Source organism: Carettochelys insculpta, chromosome 24 (genome assembly GCF_033958435.1).
Source record: "Carettochelys insculpta isolate YL-2023 chromosome 24, ASM3395843v1, whole genome shotgun sequence".
NCBI classification, from domain to species: Eukaryota; Metazoa; Chordata; order Testudines; family Carettochelyidae; genus Carettochelys; species Carettochelys insculpta.
In genome coordinates this window covers 12,531,097-12,542,878 of record NC_134160.1, presented here as the reverse complement: position 1 = coordinate 12,542,878, position 11,782 = coordinate 12,531,097, and the positions used below count along the sequence as shown (strand labels likewise).

At 43.2% G+C, this 11,782-nt stretch overlaps 1 protein-coding gene across 26 annotated transcripts in view; it reads right to left on the bottom strand.

The window, feature by feature from the left end:
- Positions 1 to 1,415: 1,415 nt before the first annotated feature.
- The window catches only part of EPB41 (erythrocyte membrane protein band 4.1), a 217,682-nt gene continuing 207,315 nt past the window's right edge, over positions 1,416 to 11,782 (bottom strand). For all 26 annotated transcript variants that reach the window (XM_074976554.1, XM_074976553.1, XM_074976561.1 and 23 more), the window contains 2 exons: positions 7,820 to 7,927; positions 1,416 to 5,661 (listed from right to left, as the gene is read on the bottom strand). In XM_074976554.1, the coding sequence (XP_074832655.1) occupies positions 7,829 to 7,927 (99 nt within the window). In that variant the 3' untranslated portion in view covers positions 1,416 to 5,661; positions 7,820 to 7,828. The remainder of the gene's footprint in view (positions 5,662 to 7,819; positions 7,928 to 11,782) is intronic.

Genomic DNA, 11,782 nt, shown 5'->3' with positions numbered 1-11,782 from the left:
GGTTCAGGGCTCTTGGGATATTTGAGTAACATTTTCTACAGCACTCCAGTCATGCTTGAAGACTGGATGCAAACTTTTAAGTCACAGAGGTGCTGTGTAAATCTTACCTGGAGTGTCCTGCCTGGCAGCCCTTCAAACTCCCTGCATTAGCACGTTCAACGCAGCACAAGTAAATCCATTAAAAGTAGAGGTTGATGAGAGCAGATGGTGCTGTAGCTAAGATCTGGGGCAGAGTTGTGGAGAACTCTAGTGGTCATCTTCCTGAACTGCGGACAAGCTGCTCACACAGGAAAGCCTGCAAGTGGTCATGCCCGAAGTCGTCTCATCTGTCAGTGACCTCAAAAGAGATGCAGCAATGCGTCGCTCAAATGCTGCTTTAGGTCTCCCTCCCCGCAGCCCACCTGAAGAAACACTTCCATCCCCACTAGCTGAGAACTGGTATAACTTAACGTTTCCTACATGTACTGTCCTATTGCAACCTGGCTCCCTGCCAGCTCCTTAAATAGCTTGCTGATGGCTTTTGCAACAGCTCAGCCTGCTCTTGCATGAGCTGCACACCAGGGGCACCCGCTTACTTTCACCTTTGCTGACAGTACAAGTAAGTCAGGACCCCTGTATCAGGCAAATAGCTAGTGATGCAAAGGGAAAGGGATTTCCGGGCCAGCTGTTATCTTGAAAATGTTGCTTCCAAGCCCTTGGGGGAGCATTTACGTTTGCTTCTAGCACAGTAAGACTTTCACTGCTGTATAGTTCTTGTCCTTGCTGCAACTGTAGTTAATCTGCATTCCTGAGAGGCAGGAGCTGTTGACCCAACTGAAGAATTCTTCTGTGAATTTAGTCTCTGCTACAGATCACATTGTCTCTTTACTGCATCAGTTGGGGCGGGGGGGGGGGGGGGGCAGCGGTGGCACCAGTTCACAGCACTGAGTGACAGTACTCAAGTCAACCTAACGTTTTAAGCTACAGCAGACCTTAGGTTCCCAACACCACTTGTTGAAAATGGGACTAAGTCAATTGGGCACTCTACAAAACTTTCCCTTAGCTTTATTTTGGAGTGCCATGAAGGTCACAAAGAATGCAGGGACTCTGAAGAAGGCTTCAGAGTTGGTGGTCACAGTAATGGGATTTTACTTTGCGATAATTCAAGTGCACAGGGTGAAAAGAACAAATATATCGTTGCTAGTTAGAAAAGGCCTTAGGTCTTGTCTACACAAAAACTGATCTAGAATACGGTACAAAAGGAATTTAAAGCAGACTAAGTTCCTAGGTGGATGCTCCTATTCTGGAATAAGAACATGTTCCCATGGAGTTAATTTGGAACAGCTATTTCCAAGTAAGTCTCTAGGCAGACAAACCTTGAAGAGGTAGAGTGCACTGAACAAGGGATGTTTTTTTTTTTTTAAAAGATGAACACAATAGTTTGAAAATTTATTGAAAAATGCAATACAAGAAACAATACTTAACATTTATGGCTGTCTAACTACTACAGCAATTTTTCCTTCAATTTACTATAAAAGTTCAAAATTACAGCTCCTGTCACTTACTATTCAATCTATAAAGATATGCCAGTTTTACGTCTGTTGCAATATTTCCTATTTGTAGTAAAGATGTAAACAGCTATTCTAGACAATTCACAATTGTCTTTAAAAATGTACAAAGCTCCTTCATATTTGCAACTAAATTTTGATTAAACTTGTTTAAAAAAAAACCCACAACCGCAGGTTGGTATATTAACATCTCTTAGGTAATTGTACACACTGTATTAAATCAGCAAACTACAGTTTACTAAAATCAGAACTCACTCCTTCAATAGAACTGTATTGCTTTTGGAGATTGCTATCTGGAAACCAAAGCTGCCTGTCCAGTTTCACTAAGCAGAGGTCATGCTTCTCTCCTACCTTCCTTTCTATACATTCATTCATATATAAATAGCTTCAGTAAAGCATATACTATACAATCAAGCCAGTCTCTGGCTCAACTTCTGGACTGGGAACAGCTGGGAACATTCATATCTTATAAATATAGACCTTGTTCACATGTCATGTTGAAATGAGCAGCACTGGTCACTAGAAATTCATAGTGGACCAAATTTTAAAACTCACTAATATGATCAACTCATTTTAGGAGATAAGATGAAAAGGGGATGGATAACAGGCAGTCTTGCAGCCTTTTAGGTAGAAGTTAATTTCAGTAGTAGTAGATGGTATCAAAAGGTATCTCCAATAACTTATGAAAAGCTGTTTTCTTTCCTGTTCCTCTGTGAAAAGGGAGCAGTTCCAGCAAACCCCTGTTCCTCTGCAACATTGGGACTAAGAGAACCTTTTGCTTGTAAAAACTTGCCCATCAGACGCGTGCTGGGGTTGCATGGATGTGGCAGCTAGGAATCCCTACTGGGATTAACTAACACACACCTGAAGGGTCAACGGTGCCCAAAGAAAAAGTTTTTTTGTCTGTGCTCAGAAGCCAGTGGGGCGTGTACAATGTTTTGTCCCACAACAGCAGCACTGGTGGATACCATCAGAGGGTGAACAGAAGAAACACACACAATGCTATCGAAAGAAACTGAGCAGCACCGCAACCTAAAAGTTTATATTATTCTACTTGTCCTTTTTTAAGGAGGGTTTCTATTGTCAAAGACAGAAGCCTGTGCACCATTGTTTTGGGAAGGAAAACATCTCACCAACACAATGCTTCTCTGGATCTTAAACCAGTCAATGTCTCTGTTCCTTAGGAGACTTTATTTTAAAAAAAAGATCAAACTTTGTGCTGCTACAGTTTTACTGAACAAGGTTGGGATTGAATTAAGTTATGCTGTGTCAAGGTACTTCCTTCACTAGTTAAAGTGGCACATCCAAACCCTCACAATCACCAAATGCCTGGAAGTGCTTTGGGCAGATTAAACATTTGGCAGCTCAACCTCCCAGGAAGACATCTGGGATGAAGGGGAATCTTTTTATGACTACTGTGCAGATGACTTGCTATAGCATGTTAAAGCAACCATGCAGGAAAAGCAAAATAGTGGCTTAGATAAGAAGCATTCCAGCAAATACGCCATAACAACTGCCAGATTATTAGCTGTACCCACCAGGCAACAGCAGTTACACAGCTGTTTTTATCACTCTCTCCTCTGCCTTAGTAAGAGAACAGGTAGTTGCAGGATGTTGCCCCTAAAAAAGGGTTGTCAGCAGACCAAAGAGGGCTCTGGAGATACAAACTAACCCTCACATTCAGGAGCAGCATGTGGAATAAACTGCATCAACCTAAGCTCTGACTAGAGAGGCTGCGTCATACATACAGGCCTCTTACTAACCCTTTGCCCTGTGCACCTTATGGGTGGGCAAATGAAAAATGTTTTGTTGTGACAAAACTGTGTGTGTCACTGCAAGCTTATCCTGGGAGGAAACTGCCTTATAGGCACCCAATCCAACTGGGCCTGTCAGATTTTTGCAGCTGGTAAACAGAGGGCCTGGAGCTCCAGTCTACAGATCATGCCGTTCCACCCGAAGTGGGAAACCAGGTTTGTCGGCAAAAGGGAACAGTCCTGAGGAACTGGCAGGTGTACTAAATTGCAGTTCACCAGCTAACTGCACATTTCAATGTCTGCCTGTAGGAAGTCACAGGCAGTGAAGTGGCATTCCCCCAGAACAGCTGCCTTCATCAGAAGGTAGCTGCTGATGGTTATAGTCATATTCAAGCAGCTCTGTAACCCTTTCAAAGAAAGGGTCTCCATGCAGAACTATATGAACAGCTTATTTTCAAGAAGGATGCAATTTTAATTGTAAGGACAGTACCATCTACAGGCAATTTCCAGTCAAGTGGTCAATCACTTAGTCTAGCTCAGTCTTCTAACCCCTTCACAAAAAGGCATGGTCAAACTTTAAGTAGAGTACTTACTGACAGGTATTTTTCTGTCCCTGGAATGTAGATTAGCAGCAGAGGGTCTTCTCCCTCGTGGCTTGAGATATGCCATACCCGAGACAGAATTACAGCTTCAAAATCCTATCTTTAAATAACCAGGGCATGATTAAGAAGTTTCCATTAACTCCAAACGGGTGCTGATCTGCTGCTGCTTTCATGAAAGGAAGGAAACCCTATTCCCAGAAAAACATTACTCTCTCATTTTGAAAGTCATGATCAACACCATAGTGGTCACCTTATAAATTAATGGATCATCTCAAGTTTGAAATGCCATTCATACATGTTCGCCCTAAACATACTTTAAAAATTATTATGATTAAAAAACCCTTTGAAGTATGCCTTAGGCTGCTAGAGTGGGTATAACAGAAGTAGCTTAAGGAGGAAAAAAAAAGACTTGAATTTTTCAGCGCCGTTTTCATAAAACACACAGATTGCTCTAAAACCAGCAGCTGTGCAGTTGTCATTACAGACCAGAATGCACCAGTGGCCAACTCTAGCCCTGCTGGTTCATGGCAGCCTGGCAGTGAAGGAGCCAATTTACTACAGGCCCTTAATTTACACAAAGAGGGGGAATGTCAGTGGATGAGCATGTACACTTTCCAAATGGTTTTACTTTGTTCCCAGTAGTTACTATAGCCTACAGGTGTGAGGATGTGTGGGACAGCCAGCCCGTGCCCAGCATACATGTCTAGGAAGGTGAGATTGTCTAAGAGATTATTTTAAATTCACATAAGATTATACACACGCACATCCTGTCCTGATTTGTTTGTAACGTGGTTAGCTTTAAATAGTACAGAGGAGGAAAAAAACATGATTTACAACTTATTTAAAAATTAAATAAAAATAATTGAAAAAACCTGACACTGAGAAATCAACTATTATGAATGCTGCATAGCCTACCTTCTAGCATTCGGAGCCAAACCCCCTTCACCACACTCTTCTATCGACTTACTTAATGGCCTCTAGAAAACAAACCTAGGTAGGAAGCATCAGTAGCTATGCAGTCTTGAGGGGCAGGAAGGCATTGTGCCCTATCACAGCTTTCTTAAAGCTCTAGAATTCACAGTATGTGAAGCAACTTCCAGTATCCCTTAATCTAGCCAAGGCCTGACATGTGCGACTATTACACCACAAAACTCCCATCCTATGTTCAAAACAACATCAAGAGATAAAACCCACAAAAGCAAGGAAATTCAGAGTAAAGCTAGAAACTCCGTTTCGTGCACCTGGGTAGTGTGGCTTTTTGTTTTCTGGAAATATTTAGGGCCAATTCCAAGAGGCAACTAGAAACGCCACACACCAAAATCAAAGAACATTGATTTTTCTGCAGAAACCCCCATCAGTTACTAGGATTTTCATGCAGCTGTTCTTCTGAACATAGCTTAACCCCAGTCTGCTGGATGTAGCTTAAGGAGTAAGACTTAGGAACCAACTCTTCTGTCAGGACCTATGGAGGCTATGCATGAGGGAATGAAAAACTGAAACCCTGTAAAAAAAACAAACATTCAGTACAGTGAGACACATGGCATAATTGTGTTTTACAATATAAAAAGTATTCAACAGGATCCACTGTACTATGGAAAATCCAAAGTCCAAGCGTAACTTCTAGGAAGTGATATGAAGGTTCAATTATTAACAGCAAATCTGCACTCTTTGTGCTCCAGGCAGCTTCCTGTAGTTTTTCAGGTTTTCTCCTCTCTCTTCTCCCTTTCTGAGAGGACACCAGTCCGGGAGAAACACCTCCTAGGAAGACAAGGTTAGGGTAAGTAGCGCTCCCAATGGCACCCAGGAAGAGGCATTTTTAATACCACCAACTTCACAAGGTACATTTCCTCTTAACTCAGCACTCAGATCATTAAAGCAGCAAGCATAATTTCCTATTACCTGTCGAAAGTGAAGCTCCTAGAGCTACACAAGGCCCCCTGATTTTTCACAAGCCCCAAAAACCCACATCCTAATGGAGTCATTAAGAACTGTGTGTATTCTTCCCTTTTAAAAAAGCAGAGTGAGTTTACTTTGGAGCCTAAATTTGAGCCAGGAACTTGACTTGAAGCAGGTAAGTTTGAAAGACAGGCAGACAACAGTCTTTTCCATCTACCAATTTTTTTTGTCACCTGGTCATGATTTTTCAGCTTCTCTCATATTCATTCTCACCTTCCATCTCCCAAATGCTAATACACACAGTTTGCTTTGAATGGATCACACACACACACAACTGAACTGTTTATACTTTAGCTAAACACACTATAGATCTGTAACAGAGATAGTATATAGACGAACACAGCTATCAAAACAAAAAAGCAGTCCAGTAGCACTTTAAAGACTAACAAAATAATTTATTAGGTGGTGAGCTTCTGTGGGAGAGAGATCCACTTCTTCAGACCATAGCCACTACCAGACAAGACTCAATATTTAAGGCACAGAGAACCAAAAATAGTTATCAAGGTTGACAAATCTTAAAAATTATAATCAAGGTGGGCAAATCAGAAGAGAAGACGGGTGGTGGAGTCAAGAGTCAGACAAAACAAAGCTCTTAAGTCACAAGCCTGTTCGCCAACACTTTAATGGAGAGGGCCATTCTCTTAATAACCTGCAAGTCTGTGTTTTAGTGAAAAGAAACTTTAAAAATCGCCTACAAATACAGAGTGCCGAGCTCTCTTTTATATTCAAATTCGACACATTAACATGTGGTTTGAACTGGGATGCCAATTACCTGGGCCATTATATGGACTCTTTTACATACTTTGTTTTATCTGACTCTTGACTTTCTTCCCTCCTACCACCCCCTCTTCTCTTCTGATTTACTCACCTTGATTACAATTTTTCTGATTTGTTAACCTTGATAACTGTTTTTGGTTCTCTGTGCCTTAAATATTGAGTCTCTTCTGGTATGGCTATGGTCTGAAGAAGTGGGTCTGTCCCAGGAAAGCTCACCACCTAATAAATTATTTTGTTAGTCTTTACAGTGCTACTGGACTGCTTTTTTGTTTTGACACTATAGATCTGAAGAAGGGGCCTGTCCCACAAAAGCTCATCACCTAATACGTTATTTTGTTAAAGTGCTGCATGACTACTTTTTGTTTTGTTAGCATACACACTAACATGGCTATCTCTCTGTTACTGACCAAAGCATGTTGGTGCACTAACATAACTGATGCCAAGCACAGCCCTGGGGAATAAAACAGTCCATAAACACAGCAGCGTTTGTCTAGGGATTCTTAAAAAACAAATCAGTGTCTTCATTTTGCCTCTCAGACATTTTAATCCCCTCTATTTTTAGTGTCCCTAGCTCTAGATAACTGATGGGATAGCTCACATCTGCTTGAATTCAGCATCTGTTGAAATGATTTCTTCAGGGCACTAATCCCTAAAATTTAGAGTCACAGCGATAGCTTTTCCCCTTTTGTCACCAAAGATTTAAAACCTGTCTGTTGCAGCATCAGCCTGAAATCTAAGTAGCTGTCCATGTTAAGCAGTTTTCCAGTGGTGTGTTTGACAGCTCATGCACAGATCCAAAGAGAAGATGCCAGCGCACAGAGTGCTGTTAAATGAGCAAAATAAACTAAAATTCATTTTCTGTGTACTGATGTTGAAAGAGGTGACCCCTGGAGCTCCCAGATAGGAAGGCTCTCTTGTAAGTTCAAGTCTGTAAGACACCTTGATATGTGAAGAGCTATGCAAATCTATATACCTGTGCACCTTCTGCTTCTGGATTTACAAGAATTGCCTTGCTAGATCTTATTGAAAATACTGAGATTCCAAGAGAAACCAAAAAAAGGCTCCAACAGATTATTTGTGAGATTGTGATGACTGGTCCTCTCTGGCTGCAGGTGGTCCCTCCTCAAGTGAGCCCAGCAGCACCAGAACTTGTGGGTCAGAACACTGATTTCTATCTGCTTACCTAGCCTTGCTATTCTTCAGCAATCTCAGTCTCCTGGTGGACAACAACCTTGGTCACAGACATGTCCGGGTGCTGCTCTTTTGCTTCTTTGATGGCCTGTACAAGAACCTGCAAAAGAAACAGCTCTTCAGAGAAGCACTTTGTGTTGCACGCTGCTGAAGAGCTTAAAGTGAATTTCACTTCAGTCTCTGCCACACTAGACACTGGGTGAAATCTTGGCCCCACTGAAGACCATAGCAAAACTCCCACTGAAATGGAGGCAGGACCCAATTTATACCTCCAGATTAGTGGAGCTGCTATGGGCACCTGCACGGCCCCACAATATGCTAATATATTTATGGCTGACCTGGAACAACGATTCCTCAGCTCTCGTCCCCTATTACCACTCCTCTACTTAAGATACATTGATGACATCTTTATGATTTGGACCCGTGATACAGAGGCTCTAGAAGAATTCCACAGAGACTTTAACAATCTACACCCCACCATCAACTTATGCCTCGATTACAACATGCAAGAGACACATTTCCTGGACACTACAGTACTAATCAAGGATGGCCTGATCAGTACCACACTGTACCAAAAACCTACTGATCGCTATACTTATCTACACCCTTCTAGTTTCCATCCTGCACACGTGACGAGATCCACTGTTTACAGTCAAGCTCTTAGGTACAATCGCATTTGCTCTGATCCAACTGACAGAGACCAAAGACTACAAGAACTTTACCAAATATTCATAAACCTGAATTACCCACCAGGAGAAGTAAAAAAAACAAATCGACAGGGGCAGACGCATACCCAGAGACCAGCTACTCCAAGATCGGCCCAAAAAAGCCAAGAACAGAACACCACTGGTCATCACCTACAGCCCCCAACTCAGACCACTGCAACGAATTATTAAAGACCTACAACCTATTCTCAATCAGGATGCTACATTCCAGAAGGCCCTGGGTGACATGCCTGTTCTCTCCTACAGACAACCTCCCAACCTCATGAGGATCCTCACTAACAGCCACAGTCTATACCCCAGGAACAACAGTCCTGGAACCTTTCCCTGCAACCAAGCCCGCTGCCAGCTTTGTCCACATATCTTCTCTAGAAATACCATCACTGGACCTAACCAGGTTACTCACAGAATCACAGGCACTTTCTCATGCTCCTCTACTAACATCATATATGCCATCATGTGCCAACAATGCCCAGATGCTTTGTATATTGGACAGACTTCTAAATCCCTTAGACAAAGGGTCAACGGGCACAAAACAGACATCAAAACACTCCAGATCCACAAACCAGTTAGTCAACATTTCAATGGAATGGGGCATTCTGTCAATGACCTCAAGGTATTTGTGTTACTGAAGAGACATTATCGCACCGTTTTGGAAACAGAAGTGGACGAGCTGACTTTTATATTCAAATTCGGCACATTAACACATGGTTTAAATCGTGATGGGAACTTTCCGAGTCACTATGGAGGCTCCTCTGCAAATTTGGCTCAATCTAATTCTTGACCTTCCCCCCCACCCCTCCACTCTCTGATTTGCTCACCTTGATTGTCTTTTTCTGATTTGTCCTCCTTGCTTGCTGTTTTTGGTTCTCTGTCCCTTAACTATTGAGTCTGTTCTGGTCTGGCTATGGTCTGAAGAAGTGGGTCTGTCCCACGAAAGCTCACCTAATAAACTATTTTGCTAGTCTTTAAAGTGCTACTTGACTGCTTTTTGTTTTGATAGTGTATAGACTAGCACGGCTTACTCTCTGTTAGTATTCAAGAAAAGATGCAATCTAGGGCAAGCAGCCCCAGTTGACCTCTCCCTTCATTTTGTGAATAGTGTCAACAAAGACATCAATAACCTCATGCATTGCAAGGTCTGTTTTCTCAGCTGTGATATTCATAGTGATCCCAGGCAGCCCACTTAACTTAATAGACATTTGGAGAAACTATTTTGATTCCCCCGTTCACCATGCCCTCCCTGGTCCTATCTTATTTCATTTTTTAACTCTCTCTGGGTGTGTCTACACGGACACAAATTTTCGAAATGACCATGCTAATAGCCATTTCGAAGATTACTAATGAGGCACTGAACTGAATATTCAGTGCCTCATTAGCATTACGGCGCTTCCAGCTGCAGCGCTTCAAAAGCACTGCTTTCAAAAGCGCACAGCTTGGTGCGACTACACGGGGGGTCCTTTTTGAAAGGGCCTGCACCTTTCAAAATACCCGTATCCCGCTCACTGATCGGAATAAGGGGATTTCGAAAGGTGCAGGTCCTTTCAAAAAGGACCCCCCCTGTAGCCGCGCCGAGCTGTCCGCTTTCGAAAGTGGTGCTTTCAAAGCGCCGCAGCCGGAAGCACCCTAATGCTAATGAGGCACTGAATATTCAATTCAGCGCCTCATTAGTAATCTTCGAAATATGGCTATTTCGAAGATTTGTGCCCATGTAGACACAGCCTCTATGTTAAATGCTCTTCATCTCAGTTATTCATTCATTCATCAGGATTTTCCTGATATGAAGAAGTGGGTCTGTCCCACGAAAAAACTCATCTCCTAATAAATTATACTGTTAGTCTTCAAAGCGCTACCAGACTTTGTTTGTTTTTGTCTTCATTGTTCTCCCTTCACTTGGTTCAGCCCTTGTCTATCTAATACCGGTTTGCTGAGGGTTTAAAAACTCTCAACTAGTTCTGTGGGAGTAAAGGAATGTTGAAATGAGGTGCGTATTTCAAAGCTGCCCCCATCTTCACTGTCAATCTGCAATTCGAAGTCTGCACTTTGAAATTCGGGGGCTGCCATTACGCTGATGAGGCACTGAATGTGCACATTAGAGCTTCATTAGCCTGTTTTCAATTGCCTCATTACCACACCACTTGCGAGGGGCGGTGGCATGTGCAGCAGCAGCCTTACTTTTTTTCTAGATTGAGAAGTTCAAGTGGCATTGCCAGGTATGAAATTCTTCATCTTATTGGGCAGCAGAGGGCGGATGGAGTTCAGAGGCAATTAGAATCTACAGCAAATTCCAGTGGGAGTGCAAAGAAATGGAAACTGCCAAAGTCAATCCAATTTTGATCCATCCTATCTTTGTGCACTTGTGAAGCACATGAGCTTTTCCCAAGCAGTTGTCAAGTGAGTCCATTGTTACAAGCCTTTGCAAAAATTCTTCTTATTCACGACAACTTTAACAGAACAAACAGAAAATCTTATAACAAGAACAGAAAGTCTGGCCTAACTAAGGTTGTTGGGAGAAGCAGTCCCAGGGAGAACAGGGAATATTAGCTAGTAAAGAAAGGTTACTCACCGTAGTAACGGTGGTTCTTCGAGATGTGTCCCCGTGGGTGCTCCACGTTAGGTGTCAGGCTTGCCCGGCGCCGCAGATCGGATCTTCCAAGCAGTTTCTGCCGGACCGCGCATGCGCCGGTGCACACCGCTCCCTTGCGCACTCCTGGCCATGTGCGCGATCTGGTCCCCACCAGTTCCTTGACCAACCGCCTCGGATGCTCCTGCAAAACACTAAACAGAGATCCGAAGCGGGGAGGATGGGCGGGTAGTGGAGCACCCACGGGGACACATCTTGGAGAACCACCGTTACTACGGTGAGTAACCTTTCCTTCTTCTTCGAGTGTCCCCGTGGGTGCTCCACATTAGGTGACTACCCAGCAGTAACCCAAAATAGGAGGTGGGGAATCGGATCATGTACAGCTTGTCCCTGAAAGGACCGCTGTCGAGAGCTGGGTATCCTCCTGGAATACCCTGTGAAGGGCATAGTGCTTGGCGAAGGTGTCATAGGATGACCAGGTCGCCGCTCTGCAAATGTCATTTAGCGCAACGCCCTTGAAAAAGGCTGTTGATGCCGCCACCGCCCTAGTGGAATGAGCCCTGGGCGTGGCCAGTAAAGGAGTCTTTTTGAGTTCGTAGCACATTTTCGTGCAGGATACGATGTGCTTCGAGATTCTCTGAGAAGAGAG